The following is a 19733-nucleotide window of genomic DNA, read 5'->3' as shown; positions in this document are numbered from 1 at the left end:
GTCTCATTTAACTCCATATTTTCCACTAAACAATAAATAATAAGCCTGTTAATGGTTTACCAATGCTAATAAAGAAATAAATTCATTCACAGTTTGAAATGGTCCAAATAGACAACCAAATCAAAGCCCACTCAGATCCTTTTGAGTTCTAACTTTAAGAGAAAATTTCAGTAGCTTCATATGACTGAAAAGTGGATACCAAAACTCTTACCGCTGAATTAAAGTTTCCATGATGAGGCATAAATCCAAAAGTTTTCACTAAAAGTTTTGGCACATGTTTAGAGTTTAGAGTTCATGGCACATGTCAGCTCACTCATTCTTGGCTGTATTAGATCTTTGTCTCTGTGTGATGGCATTGCCAGAGCGATCCGGTGAGGTGAGTATTGTTACATCACGGAGTTAGAGCAGGTTTTGCATACAGTCATTAGCATACGGACAGTCACATGGACCTCTCAGATCGCCTCCTCTCGCGTTTAACGTTATTTATTCAAGGCAAGTCACTATTGCTCTCTGGCTATACAGTATGCAAGGTCAAGGTCTATTGTTTGTCGAAGTGTTGTAATAATGGCAACTGAATTATAATGTTTAAAAATAATGTTAGACAGAAGTTTGACAGTTCAGTGCGCGTATACCTCTGTTTACTTTCAGAAACATCTATCCAGATAACATAATGAAATATTGTTCACAGCGAATGACACGGGAAGGGTCTTCACTTTTCACACGTGACATGCATTGGCAATTAATTGTTTAGAGGCAATACTTGTTTCTAATTAATTGGCATTACTGATTCTGTGTCGTTTACAAGACACATTTTTTGCTTGTTTGTTTGTTTTGTTAATAATTCGTTACTGTTATAGGAGACTGGATCAAACTAGCTATTGCAAAAAATAAAAATGAAAATAAAAATAAAAAATCTACGTGAACTACGGTGAGCGCGGTTGAGGGCAAGATTCGCTGTAAGTACGGCATCCCAAGTAGGAACCAAGGTTTTGGCTCCTATGCTCCACACGGACTATTAGTGTCAGACACCACGAGTGATATTTTGTATCCAACGTGGGCTTTTGCTAGATTTCACCTTCCAATACTTCATATTATGATTGTAGAAACCACAGCAAAATTAAAAAATGCAGGTGTCCAGCGTGAATAACGTAAAGATTTATAATTTGAGTCACGGAAAATCTCTGCCTGAGGTAAGACATTCTAGCTGAATGATACACAACATTGATTAACCTCGTAGTTATCCGATCTAAAATATCTAAAAGTAAAAGAAACTACCTCAGTGCTACGCTGGGTTAACATCGAAGAAACGGACCGCAGCTTCATTTGAAAGTGGCATAAGACTAACATATCAGTTCACCTGTTTCAGTTTGAAAGCAGACATAGTTTGCTTCAAATAGTGTACGCATTGCCTCCCAACAGGTCACTAACGTTTGTCACCGAAACTCTCCTTGTTTAGGTTAAATGAAGTGAAGAAATAGCTTGTTTATCTGTCCCTTTTAATGATTGTGCTGTTTTTGTTCTAGTGGCTCTCAGACCGAAAGAAAAGAGCTTTACAAAAGAAGGATGTCGGTAAGCCTCAGCTGTAGTGCCACCAACTTGTGTCAGGAGTAATAGAAAGAAAGTTGTTTAGTCACAGCAATAAAATACTTAAACGACCGTTTGTTGACAGCTCCTCTTAGATTCTGTTAACTAAAGTAACAAGTAAATGTGTTTTTAACCCAATTAAACCTTAACAATTCATTCCTTTATGTAATGTTAGTACCTCCTTGTATTTTCACAAGAATTAACTAGGATATTAATGCGTGTTTGATCAAACTGCAGATGTTCGGCGAAGAATCGAGCTTATTCAGGACTTTGAGATGCCGACAGTTTGTACGTCCATCAGAGTGTCACGTGATGGGCAGTACATTTTGGCAGCAGGTCTGTAATTGTAGTCCATTTTATGCATTGATTTTTTTTAATCAGTGAAAGAAGTCCTATGGACTTAGTGGAGTGACAGATTGTTTTTGGTTCAAATTTAGGCACTTATAAACCCAGAGTACGGTGTTACGACACCCACCAACTGTCTCTGAAGTTTGAGCGATGCCTGGACTCTGACGGTAAGTATAAAAAAAATTCAAAGCTGATTGTGAAACAGTTTCTTTCTGTAATCTGTGACTTTTAAAGTTGCTGCGACAACTCATAACCCTCCGTTAAGTCTCTGGAATGGTAAACAGAGATGGTAATTCTTCACATGGATGATTCTGGCTGCTAAGTGTGAATCTGTAGACTTCTTCAGGAGAATACAGGAACTTTTAGCACCCTACATATAATTTTAATCAGTATTTAAGGTGTTCAGGCCATGTTGTCACACAAAGATCTGTCTGCATAGTGTATTTCACCTATTTTCTCTTATCAGACCATGTGTCACTGCTGTCATTCTGACAACTACTGTCAGAGACTGTCCAGTGCAGCTGGACCGTGGTCTTTGCGACTGTATTATATCAGAGCTTATTAGAGCTAGTGAACACGTGGGCAGTCTTTACAATGGGACACTCAACACTATATACTTGTATATATCTTTAGTGTGATCTAATAATCCGCTAACAAACAAATTGGCGTTACCCAAAAAGAAGCGCATGCGGCAGAAATGATGTTAGAAAGAGCTAGGTTGTCACTGCTTTGTAATCCAGGGAGCTTCCTCTCAACACATTTTAATATTGAAATCTGAAAAAAGATGTTTTGATGAGTGAAAGCGCCATGTATTTTCCCCTTTTAAAGGATTAGCAGGCTAATTTACCTTGTGTATTTAGTTTATGTGTAGCCTACGTGTAGCAGTGTGAGTTTTTGTATGTACGTGCACCACCTGCTGTAAATACTGCTTCTGCTGTAAAAATGTAGGGGTGTATTGCCTCCGATAAACAATACCATTTGTAATGCACTAATGTTCTAACATCAATTAGGTATAAGTCAGTAAGAGTGTGACAGTAATGGGACACCTGGGCTTATTGAGAATACATATGTGTAGAAATGTAACATATGTAACATAAACGTTTGCATCATTTACTTAATTCTTGACACGTACAGTAACTAGTCATAGACTATGTACTTTCTGTGTAGATGCTGGCTAGTATGAAAGTATGCCATTTCAAACACCTTCTGCCTCTCAGCTAGCTCAGAGAGACTGTTGTTTGGATGCTTAGATTGAATAAGAGTGATTACATCTGCCTTGAGTAAAAATGCCTGACTGTGCAGTTTCTCTGTTTAACATAGACGGTCTATCTTTTTTTTTACTCTTCTCAGAGTAGGTCATGTTGTTTGAGCACTAGCTTACTGCCACTTGGATGCTGTTGTATGATGGCTAGTTATTAATGACAATGGGCAGTTTGCCCATGAGCAGGACTGAAAATGAAGGGCTTCGAAGCTGCTTGACAGACATAAACCACCCAGGTGTGTGTGTGTGTGTGTGTGTGTGTGTGTGTGTGTGTGTGTGCGCTGATAAATAAAGATACTGACAGACATAAACCACCCAGGTGTGTGTGCACTGATGAATAAAGATGCTGAGTCTGTAATCCAGTCCTGCAGAGCTGGCTTCAAGCCCAGCTGTGAACTGGAACTGTGTTGGTCTTCATTGACAAGTGTGGAAAAAGGATCCGAGTGTCTCTCTCTCTCTCTCGCTCTCTCTCTCTCTCTCTCTCTCTCTCTCTCTCTCTCGCTCGCTCGCTCTCTGTGATGGTGTCTGGTTCTCAGACGCTCTCGGGCAAACACTGTGTTTCCAGCTCCATAATGAAAGACCAGCACTGTGGATGAGTGGGGCTGTGATTAATATTTAAGGAACACACACGCACACCTTGCACACAAGCTTACTTGACCATAACTAACATGCTTTAATCACTTGATGAACACTATACATAGATAAACACTGCAGATTAACACTCTACACTCTAGGTTAACTCTTACATACACTGAGAAACATGTCTTTACGTAATATAAAATGTGCTTGAGAAGAGTACAGTATGGGGAAGTCTATAGAATACTGAGGATGTTTGCATTAGTCTGTGGAATACAACGCTAGTTGCTGTGTAATACATGACATGACATTATAGGAGTAGTTTGCTGTTTGACCATATGTTTAATGCATTTTTACATATGGGATTCTACACATTGTGTGAGGCCTGTGATTAACTTGCTAAAGCTTTAGAAACTAACATTGTTGATGTACTGAAAAGATGCTCCTATGTAATTGTAGTATAATGTTAATTAAGTTAGTCTGGTAATGTTGAAGTGGTCCAGAGCACCCGGACTAACAGGAATTTATAAATGTGTTCTCTTACAGTGGTGGCCTTTGAAATCCTGTCTGATGACTACTCTAAGGTAAAGACTCACTCTGTCTGTGGTATTAGTGACTCACACTGGGTGTGTCAGCTCCTGTATTTAATTCTTACATACAAGAACTTTTTTTTTTTTTTTCATTTTTTAAGATAAAATCATAAAATCTCATATATTCAGATACATTTAAAAATAGTTTTGTAATGGTTCCTTAATTTGTATCTACTAAGTGAAACAGAATTGAAATGAACTTAGATCCTGACACGTGTTTGTGTTTGTGTTTGTGTTTGTTTTTGTGTGTGTGTGTGTGTGTGTGTGGGTGTACTTGCAGCTGGTATTTCTGCACATCGATCGCTATGTAGAATTCCATTCCCAGCATGGGTTCTACTATAAGACCCGAATCCCAAAGTTTGGGAGAGACTTCTCCTACCATTATCCCTCCTGTGACCTGTACTTTGTAGGAGCCAGGTATGAACACTGCTTTCTCATCAGCTCATGAGAATGGGAAGACATGAGTTAAGAAAGTGGTCTGCATCAGCAGAACTTTACTCCCCTTTGAAAAACATATATCATGTTGCCTCTTTAGCAGAGGCACTGGATCTAAAGATCTGAACCAGATTTTTATTAGATAGCTTAACATTTGATCTGTTTGAGTGTGTGCTTTGGAAGGTATTCTGACATTAGATAATTGTGCTGTAGTTGAAAATTGAGAGCGTTTTTTAATTTTTTTAGCTGCTTAAAGTAGTTTTGTCTTTTTACAATGGGTTGTATTTTTAAAATTTCCCATTGTTTCCGAATAAATTGCAATTAATTCTTAATTTTGTTAAATTTTTCATATCACACCTGTGATACGTTTTGGATCTGTCTTTCTGTCATTTCACAAAACCAACTGTTGTTATCTGAAACACAGTATTGCAGATACAGGGCTTATCTTGCATGTGTTTTCCTGAGGTGTTTGTGTTTTTTCCTCTCTAAGCTCAGAGATATATCGGCTGAATCTGGAACAGGGCAGATTCCTTAACTCTCTCCAGACCAGTGCAGTGTGAGTATTCGGTCAGCAGAGGGCACAGTTATACCACTGTCGCTGACAAACCGCTTGGTAATCTGTTTCATTCCTCTGTCGAGGGGAGCCTTTCCAAATTGTTTGACAGATTGATTTGATTTATCAGATGAAGAGTTGTATTTTGTTTGATGGATTTAAAGTATTTTCACTGTGAATTTGTGGATTTTTTTTTCTCTCTCTTTACCAAGGTGTGACGTGAGCTACTTGACAGCAGATTAATATGTTCTTTTTTTTTTCTTTTTTTTTCATATTTAAAACTTATAACCGGCATCATCCCTTTTGAGGGTGTAAACTGGTTCTGTAATAAAAATATATTTTGAGATGAGTGAAGTAAATGGAAATTTCAGGAATAACTGAGCATTTTTGTTTTAGCGGTCTATAGAATTTGGTGGTAGTTGCTGTGTAATATGTGTCTGTTACTACAGTAGAAGTGGTTTGGTGTTAGATTATGCAAAATACATTTTTGTGAGACTACATAGGGTTCTTACTCATTGTTTGTGAGGCATTTAGTTTAATTGGTATAAATCCCGGACAGATAAATAGACTCTTTTATCCAGTGTTATGTTTACTGTAATTTGATGAATGAGACTTGTTAATATCTCTCGTTTCTTTACAGAGAGGTCAATGTGTGTGACATCAACCCTGTGCACCACTTGTTTGCTGCAGGAACTTTGGAGGTTAGCTCTACATCTTTTATGTTTGTCACACATAATGTAACTGATGCAACCAAATTTTTCAATCACTTGAACTTGTCATTTTCATTGCTGTCATTGCTTATGCCTGTTTGCCTGTGTGTGTGTGTGTGTGTGTGTGTGTGTTAAAGGGTAAAGTGGAGTGCTGGGACCCTCGCGTGAGGAACAGGGTTGGTTTGTTGGACTGTGCTCTCAGCAGCGTAACAGAGGGAACAGAGTAAGTCAGCTCAACAGTCACAGATATAGGAGCACAAATTCCTCATAGACAAAATGTCAAATGATCCAAAGAAAAGCTGATAAATGAATTATGAATTATGGTTCTTCTCAGAGAGGTTATTTATCAGAATTATCTGTAAAGACAAACCACAATACCACAATACAAATCACCAGTGCATCAGTGTTTTGTTTGTGTTCAGTGTTCGTGTTAAGTTATGGTATATTATTTTCTCAGCGTGTCCAGATTGTGTCTCCATTGATAAAGTGGAGCAGTGCTTTTGCTGTTGGTTTTATCTTCTCTGACTCCGTGTGTTCTCTCATTTAAAGAGTAGAGGGATTACCGTCAATCAGTGCCCTCAAATTTAACGGTTCCCTTGGCATGGCAGTAGGCACCAGCACTGGACAGGTGGGTTACAAGCTATTGGCTGTTCCTAGATCAGCTTGGCTGTATTACCCTTAATACATTATGTGAATACATAGGGCAGAAGAGCTGATCTTTGATCTGTTATTTATAGTTGTGTGTGTGTTTTTTTTTTTGTTTTGTTTTTTTCTCCCTCTTCAGGTCTTAATGTATGACTTGCGCTCCTCTCACCCGTTGCTTGTTAAAGACCATTACTACGGCCTACCCATTAAAGCCCTGCATTTCCACGAACCTCTGGACCTGGTGCTGTCAGCGGACTCTAAGATCATTAAGATGTGGAACAGAGACAATGTAAGGAAGGACCTGACAGCAAGTGTCCGTGTATTCTTATTATTATGTACAATGGCTTTCTTTTTCACTACTTTACTGAATTGAATGGGCATTACCCAGCTGCGGCTCATCTAGTGTGTGATTTGTTATCATTAATCGAGAAGCTACGTCTTGTTTTTAACAGGCATGAGTAATGCTTCATGTTTCATTGTCGGTGGAATTTTTTTTTTTTTTTTTTTTAAAGATTTTCATTCAGTCACCGGTTCATAATCACATTAGCTAAAACATAAAGACAGGAGTTTTTAAGAGCCAAATGGCTTGAGATGTCATTTTTCCTGTTTACGGAATAATTTCCTAAAGTAATCCTCTCCAAATTAGGAGGATGTCAGCAAGAGAGAAAATAAGACGCTATTCAAACATTCGATAAGTTGAAAAGAATTTGTGAGGCACATGGTCCTGGGGATATGTGCTCATTAGTAGGATGTCTCTGAAAAACAAACCTGCGTGATTATTCTTCTCTTTCACAGGGAAAAGTTTTCTCCTCTATTGAGCCTCAAAGCAACATCAATGACATGTGTGTCTATCCGGGGTCTGGTAAGTTATACCAAGCACTTGCACCAACCTGTCCCTCAGTCTAGATCAGAAAGTCCAGAAAACCCCCCAGAACATGCCTGTGCTTGAAGTCATTTCACGCAAACCACACCATTAAACGTTTAATAGTTAGATAAAAGCATTAAAAGTGCCAGAGATCTCTGTGCTGGAGATCAACACATTTTACTTGACATCATCGAGCAGGGTGGCAAACACAGCCAACATTTTTACAAGCTGTGGCTTAACTAAATACCATAATTTAGACTAAATTAATACTTTCTTTTGACTAATACAGTTCTCTGCTGAAGACTAAGCTCATAGTCCCATTTAGATTAAATTACTTGTCTCTCTACTCTATTCTAAATGACCACAAACCAGTTCTCTGCTGTCATTCAAAGCAAACAAGCTTCAGTCTGAGAGATCTCAGAATCGTATGCTTTCGGCCTAGACCAAGTGTTTTCACTTATACAAGCCATTATCACAAAATGCTCTCATTAAACGGGTTAAAGACTCTCTCGCTCTCTCTCTCTCTCCCTCTCTTTCTCTTTCTGGGAGTAATTGCTTCAGGACAACCTCTCTTTGTGGAGTGTGTAGTCAGCACATTCTCGTAATGACTGTGAATGGCATACATTATTTAGCAGGAAGACGTATCTAATATAGAGTGCGTGTGTGTGTGTGTATCTGTGTGTGTGTTCGAGATCCTCTTTCCCTAAGTCAGCTCGATTGTTTGGAGTTATATCACAGTTGAACTTGGTTTGACTTCCCAGATCTGTTTGCCTGTGTTTTTCTCCAAAGACCAAAATTAAATTTTGCACATGACCAATGAGGAATGTATGACAGTGAAATTACAGCATGTCTATTCCACAACAAATTTATGTCCGATTTCCTCAGAGTGCTGCAGTCCACGGTACACTCTTACTCACTCTCTCTCTTTTTTTTCTCTCTCTCTCTATCACAAAGGAATGCTCTTCACTGCCAATGAGGACCCAAAGATGAACACATTCTATGTACCTGTAAGTACACGTAAGGCCAGGTAAAATAAGACACTGTTTTAAAGCCCTCGTATGTTGTCAAACCATATTTCACCGGGTACAGTCTTGGGGTCATGAGCCCTCTGCAGTTTTGTAGCAGTTGTACGATAATCATGGTTGATGTGTGATATTTGTTTGGTTTGACCCGTGCTATCGCGACGGTGAGGTCTCACAGACAGACTATTCCAGAATGAGATCATCTTGGGTGAAACGGTTTGTTACCATGGAGAAATGGTCTCCGACTCTTTCAGACTTATCTATGGGTTCCTGCACTGATAAGAAATGCTGTTGGTTGGCCTTTTAATTTCACGCAGACAGACGTACGCATGTATGTTTCTTCTTGGAAATTTGATTTGGATGAAAGATGTTTTGGTGAACATGTCCCAACAAAATTCATGATGTTAATAGCTTTTGTTTCTACACAGTGTACTACTCTACTCTATCCTTCCCTTCAAGGCATTCTGAGAAAGAGATGTGTATGTTTTGTTTCCAGATAAACGTGTTGAAATAATTAGAGGTGGATAGCATATTCTGAGTAATTTGGCATGGCAACTCGTAAAACATCAGTGTTCTCTGCTGTTTGAAATAGTCTGAACATAACCTAAGAGGGTATAAATGCACACCTTGTCAATGATATCAGCAAAAAAAAAAAAAAGAAGTCCATGTACACACTCCCTTTATTTCCTCAGAATTCACCTGCCTGCTGAGTCTCTCACTCTTCTGTTCTCTCCCTTTCTCCTTCCCTCACTCTTTTCTCACTCTCTCTTTTTTCTTTCTTCTTTTCCCCTCTTCTCATTATCTCTCTCTCTCTCTGTTTCTTTGTGCTGACAGTATGTTCATGTTGAAACCATGGTTGAAGTCTGCGTCGTGTGTTTTGTCATCCTCCAGGCTTTAGGCCCCGCTCCACGCTGGTGTTCCTTCTTAGATAACTTAACTGAGGAACTGGAGGAGAACCCAGAAACCACCGTTTACGACGACTACAAGTTCGTCACACGCAAAGACCTAGAGAACCTTGGTGAGCTGTGTGTTGTGGAGTGTGTGTGTGTGTGTGTGTGCGTGCGCGCGCGCCCCTATGCTCACAGAACACTGAAGACACGGCCTGCCCTCTCTGATGACCTAGTGTTTGGCCAGTCGTGTAAGGAGAGAATCTTACTAACGGTGGTAGTTGTAGCAGTGCAGTAGTGTTACTGTGAAGTCTACTGTAATGATGCAGAGATTGATTTGAAACGGCCTCGTACCTTGGCCACGCTTCCGACTGTACTGCGGAAATGCAGAGGTTAAAAGGAGACAGAGATAAAGAGTGGGTTGATGAGATTGGAGGAGGGATGAAAGGAAACAGCCCAGGAATGTAGTCATCAGCAGAAAAGAGATCAAATGACTGGGGGGGAGATGTGGGCTACCCTGAGGGGGGGGGGGGGGGAGCTAGTGGTAGGTGGGGGAGGGGGCCATAGAGGAATGCTGGCGTTACATAACAGTTGAGGGATTGCAGATGTGTAACTAGAGTTAGTTATTTACACTCTAGTTGACAGAGACTCCAAGTGACTGTGATCACTTGCGCTCTCTCTCTCTCTCTCTCTCTCTCTCTCTCTTTCTCTCTCTCTCTCCCCCCCCCCCCCCCTCTACCCCTCTCCCTCTCTCCCCCCTCTCCCTTCCTTCCTCTCCCTCCCTGCCGACCCCTAAGTACTGAGCAACCGTCACACATTCCTGTCTAACTTAAATTACCTCATCGGCAAACCTCCAGAGGTCAAACCGAGAGAGAGACAGAAAAAGAAATTGGCTTTGTGAGAGCTGATTTGCTGATTTATTTTTTCATGTAACGCGAGTAGTTCCTCTCATTTTCAGAAGGGCCCCAAGGGGTGAGAATTGCTTTCTTAGACACTCTTCTAATTACAATTTTTCTTTTCATTTCGCCAAAGAATAAACTAAGGTCGAGACTATGTTGTCTCAGAAGGATGTCAATCCTTTTTGATGCCTAAGAATCAACGCTAAGAATAATAGTGTATTTTAGATTCAGGTGATATTTATGACATACAAATACACTGTATATGTTAGGCAACATTAGACACAGCAAAAGATCCACATGGAGAAGGGGGCAGAGGGAAAAAAGGTGAAGAAGCCTAAAGGAAGATTTTCGGAAACAGTGGATTTAGAGTCTTGTTTTAAAGCAATGTATGGAAGAGTAATCTGTAGAAGGGGTAACACAGCGAAAAGCATGGTCTCCCGATGCCCCGATTTCCAAATCGTGCACTACACGCCGAAATGCACCAATATTTTAGTGCCAGGGACAGTCCATGCCAATTAGCATGTAAGTGCATCTTCTCAAAGCCAGCTGCAGTCAGACGACTGATGTGTGATGGCATTAACACATAGGTGGTTTTGCTTCAGGACCAGGGTTTGAAAAGTTTTATCTCAGGGTGATATGCAGATCAGTGTGTGAACTAATTATGGTTTGTGTTCAGATCTTCTGACTCCACTTTGTCGCTTGCAGACCCATCGGTGACAGTGTGACCTCTGTTGAGTGCTAAATGAGGGAATGAGTGTGTTCTCTCCGCTGTAGACTGGGCCACCCAAGGGCTGTCCCCACCGCACACTCACACATAAACACACTGCAGAACACACACACACACACACACACTCATCTCCATGAAAGAAACAGTAAATCTCATCCCAGCATTACAGGAAGTTTTTCTGTGTTCAATCTGGAAAGACATCCTCCGTATATCTCTCATCCTGCGAAGTCGTTTTGTGGCTCCTTGACTCGAGCGTAGGCTTTCGGCGCATCTCAGCTGTGGCTTTTCGCTGCGTCTGCTCATTTCAAGAGTTTTACGTTCTCACAATCTGCTTATTTCGGAGAAACTGAGCAATTAAACTTCAATTATAGTTCACTTTTCTTGTCTTTAACTGAGGTCCTCGCTTGATTAGCCTAACAATTAGACTGTAATACCCCTCTGCATGTCATGTCTGATTAGCATGAAACCCAGTTTACGCGGCAGAACAGCTCAAACTTCATATGACTCCGACGACTGGCTGTAACTGAGAACAACATGTGAGGACACAAGGCCTACTGTGGTCAAATCACAAACGGGCCTTAATAGTCACTGTTTGCCGGAGTGGTGGTTCTTTAATAAATACATACCTTGGAAAAGCATTGAATAGATTTTCAGCAGTAATAACTCATTGCGGTCTAAATGTAAGACTTGAACTACAGTTATATTCCTGTATTCACGGACGCCTGTTTCTTTGAAGACTGACCTTTTGACCTTGCTGAATTTTATCTGTTTTCTGTCGGCTCCCTTAATTCATATCTCTCTCTCTCTCTCCCCCCGTCCCTCTCTCTCTCTCTCTCTCTCTCTCTCAAACGTGTCCCTCAGGTCTAACTCACCTGATTGGCTCAGCCCTCCTGCGAGCCTATATGCACGGCTTCTTCATGGACATCCGACTGTACCACAAGGTTAGTGTGTGTGTGTGTGTGTGTGTGTGTGTGAGACAGTCGCAGTGACACCTGTGGTCATGTTTTTGAAGATTTTGAAGTAGAACTAAAGAGTGGGATTAAAACACACCACTCATAGAGAGCTCATTTTCTTCTGAATGTGTAATCTTCAGTCTGGGTCTTCTTAACGGACCATAGCAAACAAGTATGAGCTAAATCAGAAATGGAGCAGTGCTGTAATATTGGTCTGTTTAATCGTGTTGAACACACATTGATGAAATTTTGCATCCTAGCTGATTAAATGTTGAAATCATTTTCGGTTGTGATGACTGCTTTGAAAAGCTCCTCTGACATGGTTTGTGGTTGGTGTGATTTCCCAGGTGAAGACTTTGGCAAATCCATTTGCCTATGAGGAATATCGTAAGGACAAGATCCGCCAGAAAATCGAAGAGTCTAGAACCCAGAGAGTACAGCTTAAGGTGCCATTCTGTTTGTTCCATTTCATATAGTGTACTTTTGTTATATTTCTCAAAAGGGTTTCCATTTTATCATGAATATCTCTTGTTCTTCTTCATTGTGCCCTTTTGTGTCTCTGCTCTACTGTCGGTGTCCACACAGAACTTATCTTTATGACATTATGCCCTGCAAATATTTTCCCATTGGATTTAATGTACAGTTTGTTTGTTTGTTTGTTTGTCTGAGACCTCCATCTCACTTATGTTTTGTGACTGTCTAATGTGAACAGACCCTGCCCAAGGTGAATAAAGAACTGGCCATTAAGCTGATGGAAGAAGGAGAGGAGGAGAATGAGCTGGGGAACAGGAAGAAGAAGGGCAAGGTACTGCTTCTGTTCATGAATCACATCAACCACCTCCACCACTTTTGAAAGAGTTTTAGCGGTGAATCAAATTGTGTCGCATTAATAGTCGCTTCATATGTGTCTTTAATGTTCCGGATCGTTGGCAATGCATCGTAATGTGTATCGCATCGGCCTCAGTGATGGAGATGCACATCCCTATTAAACACACTCAGGGCCCGTGCTGACAGAAGGCATCAAAAGCCAGACCTTTCAGATGATTTAGTCACTCAGTGCAGTTTAGCAGGTCGATTGAGCTGAACTTGCTAGCTATTCTAAAACTCCTTTAGGCTAATATAATAACTGCATTTGTTATCTCTCACTCACAGTCTCAGACATCCACGAATATCCTTCACGACGACCGGTTTAAGGTGATGTTTGAGAACCCAGATTACCAGGTGGATGAGCAGAGTGAAGAATATCGTCTGCTCAACCCCATTGTGTCTAAAGTGAGTCAGAAGAGAAGGAAACAGCTCCAGCAGCTTGCCCAGCAGGAGGCCGAACTCCGGGTAAGGCACCAACCACCCACCCTCATCAAACAGAGCAACCAGAAGACGTCTTAAATATACTACTCTCACACTGAAGATAGACAAGAGACGTCCTCAAAATATGGGCTAAAAGATAAACAGTGTAGTCACTGATATGTCAGGTGTCTGTACAAAACATCGAGGGCCAAAAAAGTGCAACACTGATTCCCAGAATAGATACTGGAAATAAACAGTGAGGAAAATGAGATAAAGACAGGGACAAGATATGATATTTTACACTCTTTTCAACAATGTGGACATTACAGGAACAGCAGATGACATGTACTGGTTGTATTTTGCTTATTGCCACTCTAGAACATAATAAGGGGATTTGTTATGAAAAACATTAGCTTGGTAGAAGGTTTTTTTTTTTTTTTTGGTTATTCAAAACGGTAAGTATTTTGACATTGAAGTGCATTGTCAGGGTAATTTTGGAGTGTCTAATTCTGAACCACCTGTCGGAAAAAAAAACTCTCGCTGTTTCTCACTCTTGCTGTACCTTGCATTTAACTGAGATACTTGTTGCCCGAGGTACTTGATAGTTTATATTATGGGGGCTTTTGACCCACTAGTAGCCCTGTGTCTTATTTTCCTTCAATATTCTGGTATTTGTATCTGGTCTTATACTGAACTTAGTCATGGCACTTAAGCAGTAAACAGCTCCTTAATGGATATATGCTTGGTCTGTTTTCCGCATGTCTTGGAAGTTGCCTTGGGTTAAAGCATCTGCTAAATGATTGGAACTCTGCAGTCAGAGAACTTTAATGGTGTAAAGAACAGTAGGCACTGCTGGACATCACACACCTTTTCGTCTTTATCTAACAGAAGGAAGAGGAGGATGAAGAACCAGAAGGTCGGGCCAGTTCTGAGGAAGAGGAGGAGAGTTCCGACGATGATGATAAGAGCTGGGTGGAGGAGGTACGGGAGCAGCGGCGCCTCCTGCGGGTGGAAGAGAGAGAGAGGAAATATAAGGAGCGGAAACAGCAGGACCGTGCAACTAACCTGGAGCAGAGAACTGAACTGAACACAAACTCCAAACCAAGTCAAGCCCAGTCTCAAAACCAACCTCGTTTCTACCAGATCAAAGCCGGGGAGGAGTTCCGCAGCTTCAAGGATGTTGCCCGAAAACAGAAAATGCAAAAGTAAGTCATTCCTAAATGTTTCGTTGTAATTACAGGGTTTCATTTTAGGGCCAGGGCTACAAAAAATTAGGTCCCTAATTCTAAGAGGGTTTTCATGTTTGCTAAGATGGAAGAGGGTGACATGAGGTGACAAGGTGACATGCATTGGAGCGTCTTGTAAAAGTCTCCCAGCGGTCTGTGTGTGTTGGAGGAGATGTGGTGGTCTTCTCCTCCCTGGAAAACTTGGTTGGTGTTTGTTCAAGCTACAGGGGACAGAACAGAAGTACAAGGAAACCACTAAATTGGGATTTAAAAGGGATAAAACAGCAAAAAAAAGAAAGACAAAACAGATTTTTTGTTAAACATGTGATAATCCATCAATAAATGTACAGTATTGGGACAAAACAGAAATTCTTTTAGCCATTTTCAGCCTTGCTGTCGTACTCCCTGTCTCTCTTTGGTACATTTTCTTTGCCAGGCTGAAACATCTGATTTGTGAGGGACCTTAATGGTTCATTAACAAATGACACATGTTTGTACACTGAGGAATGTAAAAGTGTCAGTTTGGTCCAGAGCCTCTCAGTCTTTTGTGACTATTTCAAGTCACCTGAGGAAATTTTACGGATTAGAGATTTGACTTTGGTTTATATCTTTAAATTTGTAAAACCAAAGGCCATGCACTGTTTGACCTTTTAAAAATATGAATTTTTTCTCTATCCAAAAAAGTTCTGCTAGTAGAGAACTAGCAGAACTATTGCAAGCTGTAACTTGCAAATTTCCTGAACCCAATGAAAAACAGGCTCAATAGGTATCATACAGAGATAGAAAACCTTGATGTCAGCGTCGTACAAATATCTACCTATGAAATAAAACCACTGAATGTAATATGACAGCCAGTGAAAAGTACGAAAAATGAGCTATTTTCAAAAAATTATTAAATGTTGAAGGAGCAGTATAACATCTTCATATTTTTATATATCCGCAATGAATAGTAACACTTCCCAATGAAAGAAGTTTCAAGGAAATTAAAATGATCCTTCTTGGGAAAATATACCTTAAGTACCTTTAAAAAGTGGGTTTTTCAGCCCCAAAGCTATATGTAGCAAGATCTGTAGCACTCAATTTTTTATGCAGGGCCAAGTAGCTTCTAGATGTGATAGAACTATATTACACAGAATCAAAATTTGGTTGCAAGAAAATGAAAGATTCTTTGTTCGGGTAATATGTTTTTTTTTTTAATGTGATTACTGACGTTTTACAAGAACTATTTACATGAATGCATGTTGCCTTACGGGTTTTGTGGATGCTCAGTACAAATTACAGTCCAACCCAGCGAAAAATAAGCAATTGGTGAGGCTTACAAAGAATTGCAAAAATTAAATTAAATTTAGCTCAGAGGGCCAAACTTGCATAATGCATAACTAAAAAAGTATTTGGAGTAGAGCTATAGGATTTTTGCAAAGTCCCATGAATTTAATAGAAGTTTTCACATGAATTTTTTCAAGAAAATCCATCACATGAACTGGAGGGCCTAGGTGAGTTGGTATGGAATGACCCACTTGTCACTTGGGCATTTTTAGTATCTGTGGTAAAATTGGTCGTAAAAGTAAAGGACGTTGATGCTGTGAAATTGTTTTTGCCGTGTAAACCTTAGAGAAAATCTAACCTCATTTCTGTTAATCTGTTACATTTCATTTAAGAAGTGATTATGAATGGAAGTGCCTGGACTTTGTTTATTTGAATATTATTCTGAAGGGTAAAGCATGTCTTTAAACATGAAAGCTTTTGTGTTTTAATGCCTGTATGTGTGTGCATTTTGTTTTTTAAACTGACCAGGGCCTCTCTTGAGGAGCGTCTAAAACTGGAGGAGCAATCAGGGATGTTGAATCTGTCTGACACAGCAGTTGGAAGCAAACAGCTGACCTTCACTCTCAAAAAGGTTAGCAGATGTCCGGCCTTTTGGTCTTTATGCCCTCAAACCTCCACCTTTCCCTTTCGCTGTCTGACTTACCTGGCTCTGTTGGCTGAAACGCACATTTACGAATCCTGTTTACTTCCTAACTAATTATGTTTATTCCAACAGTTCTGAGGAATACAGTTTACAATTTTACAGTTTGGTATTTTGCAGATGCCTTTAAACCAAAGCGACTTACAATTAGTGCATCAATCATGTTTAACTACCTCATAAGCAAAAGTTCGCAGCAGGGACGCAAATGAATAATTTCATGTACCACACCCCTGTATATCCTGCAATGATAAAATAGAAATCTCCAAACAAAACCTGCAACATAGAGACAAGGTTAGTACAGAAGATTTTTTTTATTCTATAAAACATAAAACATAACAGAAGAGAGAAAGGTTACACATTACAATCTTAAAAAATAAGAATGTAACATAGAGGAAGTCTGTAACCTTCGTCATTAATGCCATTTTAGGCCTTTTAAAAGCCAGTTTAGATGAAATTGTGTGAACGCGGAACATTCGCGTGACGACGTGCGACACAAGGACGGCATTTCCTCGTGTTATGTTACAAACGTTTTAGTGTTGGCTCATGCCGATTGTCTCTCATGCGGTATCCGGCTTACTGTGTTCATTGTAACCCCAGTCTGAAACTCAAGCGCTCACTCTCAAGCCCCTTCTCCCACCTCTGTCCCTTCAGCCACCTCCCCTGCTCTCAATCATTCTTCCTTCCCCAACAAACGGGGAGATTGACGAAGCGGTGTGTGGGTGGCACAGGTCACTGAGGGGAGAGTCTGTGGGGAAAATGAGAGTAACTGTTTCGCTCTCGCGCCGAAAATAACGCAGGGAGATTAGAAATCGTCGTGTTTTAAGAACCGTGTTATTATTTTATGCTAATTCAGATCGTCCTTTGCTAGTCCTTACAGAATAGTGAGTGTGCTCTTTTTGTTCAGAGCTAAATGGCGAGAGATGTCATTACCACATAATGAAGTGGTTTTTCAGAGCCAGCTCACACTGAATAGCAAAACTTATGGTGTCTGTGGTCTCTATGCTGTCCTAGTTTATCACAAACATGATGTTCCAGTCAAGGCTAGAGGCCCACTCACACTTGAGACAATAACAGAAACTACAGAGAGTGAAAATCGTTCATACCTCCATGATAAGGAGTAAAACTGTAGAAAAAGACAACTGTGGCTGTCATGGGATCATTTAGTTTGTTTTGTCTCATCTCATGAGAAAACCCTGACAGGCAAAACCATGTTATTACTCTGAATTAGTGCATGTGGTTTCATCATTTCAGAGATGAGGCTCATAACACAAAGTTTTGAAAGTGCAGTTTAATTTAAGAAAAGAGTAAACTAAAAATAGAGTCATTTGATTCATATGACATTTGATTAACAATGTAAGCAGTGAGAGGCTCTGTCTTATACATTAATTCTTTATGTGTTTCAGATGGAATTGAGTGACAGGAATTAATTCTTTTTTTTTTTTGTATGTCTGACACTGACAAAAATATTTCAACATCCTGCTTGCCCCTCAGAGGCTGAAACTGAAAGGGCCAGATGCACCAGTTGGAGAGAATTGTTGTGTAGTGTGGGTGCTCAGTCATCTTTCAGTGCTTTTCTTTATAGTTCATTATGATTGTCATCTCGAGTGTGAATGGACCTTAAGAGGTGATAGAATTTAGGGGAACGTAGAGTTTCACCTCCTCTGTGCATAGCCCGATTAGCACAGTTTCTTCTCTAAAGACCAGCACAGGATACACTGAAGCTACCAGGAATGACCCTCTGCTTTACATGTAGAGAAGGTTAAAGAGGAAAGGAAAAAATCTGTTTTTGTCTAGGACGAGAAAGGTCGTGGCTTCTTTTATGACGTGTGTGAGGTAAGGGGTGATTTTAGGGCGGGGAGTGTGAATACAGAGAGGAAAGCCACCACAGTGGATCACCCCTGAATTTCCATGTTGTGTTTTAAACTGTCTGCACCATAGGCATCAGGTCACACTACTTTTGGAAACTTGTTTTCTAATCCTCGTTGCCACGTTTTACTAAACTGTAATGACACACCAGAAACTTTAGGCCGACTTTTAAAGGCCAGCTTTAGCAAGGATTATAAACGTCATCAAAAGTTGATCATTTATGCAGGACCATAGTCTCGTGAAAACATATTTTAATAGAGTTTTTTATGTATATTTTCCCAGGAAAGTAATGCATTTTAACATTTCAAAATAAGAACTGTCTATAGAAGTGTAGCCTAGTGTTGCTGAGAGGAATTAATCAACAGTTCTCCCTTTTAAATTGAATCTCAAAAACTCTCTCTCCCTTCCTCTCTCTCCCTCTCTATTTCTGTCACTATCGCTCTTCTCAACCCTCCCTTTCATTTCTGTCTGTCAGTCGGAAAAACAGCGTTCCCAGCAGCAGGCAGAGCGGGATCATCATGAAGAGAGGAGAAAGATCCGGAGAGCAGCTGGCCACCTACACAGCCGCAGAGGAAGAGGAAGAGGAAGGGGTAGAGGTCGCTACTGACCTGGTCTACCATTTACAGAGACCCCTAAAGCAGCTTATAGATAGAGCAGAGTACAAGTTGCCTCACAGACAACTAGTGAAAAGTTTTCCTGTTGTTGTTATTTGTCTGTTCTTCATATCCTGCTGTGTTCCTGCAGATTGGACTGGATGTTTCTAGTTAATGAAATGGCCAGATCCAATGAGAAAAAGCAGGAATGAGGAAAACATATTTTATTTCTATAGGTGTGCGTGTGTGTGCGTGCGCGTGTGTGCGTGTTTGTGGTGGAGAGAGAGAGAGGGAGACAGAGAATGACCCTCCACATATTCTACTGTCCATAATTGTCCTTCCATTCAGACTAAACAGAACTGTTTGTACTGTGACTGAACCATAAACCATTTTTATCAAACCTTCCTTTCCAACTGGTTTTGTTTTTCACCCTGCCATTTTTAGTTTTTATCACCCTGGATGGTTTTTGAAGTGCCAGCATGCCTTTCCTGATGCACCCATCCAGTCTGACACCACAAAAATAAATTATTTTATTATTAGAACAGTAGAGCTAAATTAATAAACCTCCTTCAGGAAATCTCTTCCATCACCAGGTCCAGTTTTAATTTTGCTTGCCTCACTGTGATGTCTGCTATTTTTAAATATAATACTGATGTGTTTTATGAAAATGTGTTGCCTTATGTGGTCTATTTAATTCTAGCTCTTAAATTCATCAATTTCTCAAAAAAAAAAAAAAAAAG

General features: G+C 40.2%; 1 protein-coding gene across 3 annotated transcripts; it reads left to right on the top strand.

Annotated features, from left to right (window-relative positions):
• The first annotated feature begins 1124 nt into the window (after positions 1–1124).
• Positions 1125–19224, top strand: nol10 (nucleolar protein 10). Of its 3 annotated transcripts, XM_030776511.1 has the most exons (22): positions 1125–1190; positions 1524–1569; positions 1822–1920; positions 2022–2099; positions 4316–4353; positions 4640–4776; positions 5285–5350; positions 5988–6048; positions 6195–6280; positions 6607–6685; positions 6842–6991; positions 7498–7564; positions 8522–8574; positions 9481–9607; positions 11964–12043; positions 12403–12501; positions 12768–12860; positions 13214–13387; positions 14231–14396; positions 14454–14547; positions 16363–16465; positions 18876–19224. In XM_030776511.1, exons 1-22 carry the CDS (start codon positions 1125–1127, stop codon positions 19005–19007), a joined length of 2094 nt encoding a protein of 697 aa, XP_030632371.1. In that variant the 3' UTR covers positions 19008–19224. The 3 variants fall into 3 exon arrangements, with proteins under 3 accessions (XP_030632371.1, XP_030632379.1, XP_030632387.1); XM_030776519.1 differs by lacking the exon at positions 2022–2099; XM_030776527.1 differs by lacking the exon at positions 6842–6991.
• Positions 19225–19733: the final 509 nt, after the last annotated feature.

Source organism: Chanos chanos, chromosome 1, assembly GCF_902362185.1.
Source record: "Chanos chanos chromosome 1, fChaCha1.1, whole genome shotgun sequence".
Classification (NCBI taxonomy): Eukaryota; Metazoa; Chordata; class Actinopteri; order Gonorynchiformes; family Chanidae; genus Chanos; species Chanos chanos.
This window is presented reverse-complemented; position numbering and strand designations above follow the sequence as displayed.

Excerpts from the sequence above, each read along its gene's own strand:
- nol10 (XM_030776511.1), top strand. The coding sequence starts at position 1,125 with ATGCAGGTGTCCAGCGTGAATAACGTAAAGATTTATAATTTGAGTCAC. Across the intron at positions 5,351-5,987 it reads TCTCTCCAGACCAGTGCAGT|AGAGGTCAATGTGTGTGACA; the intron begins GTGAGTATTCGG and ends GTTTCTTTACAG. Across the intron at positions 13,388-14,230 it reads AGCAGGAGGCCGAACTCCGG|AAGGAAGAGGAGGATGAAGA; the intron begins GTAAGGCACCAA and ends TTTATCTAACAG.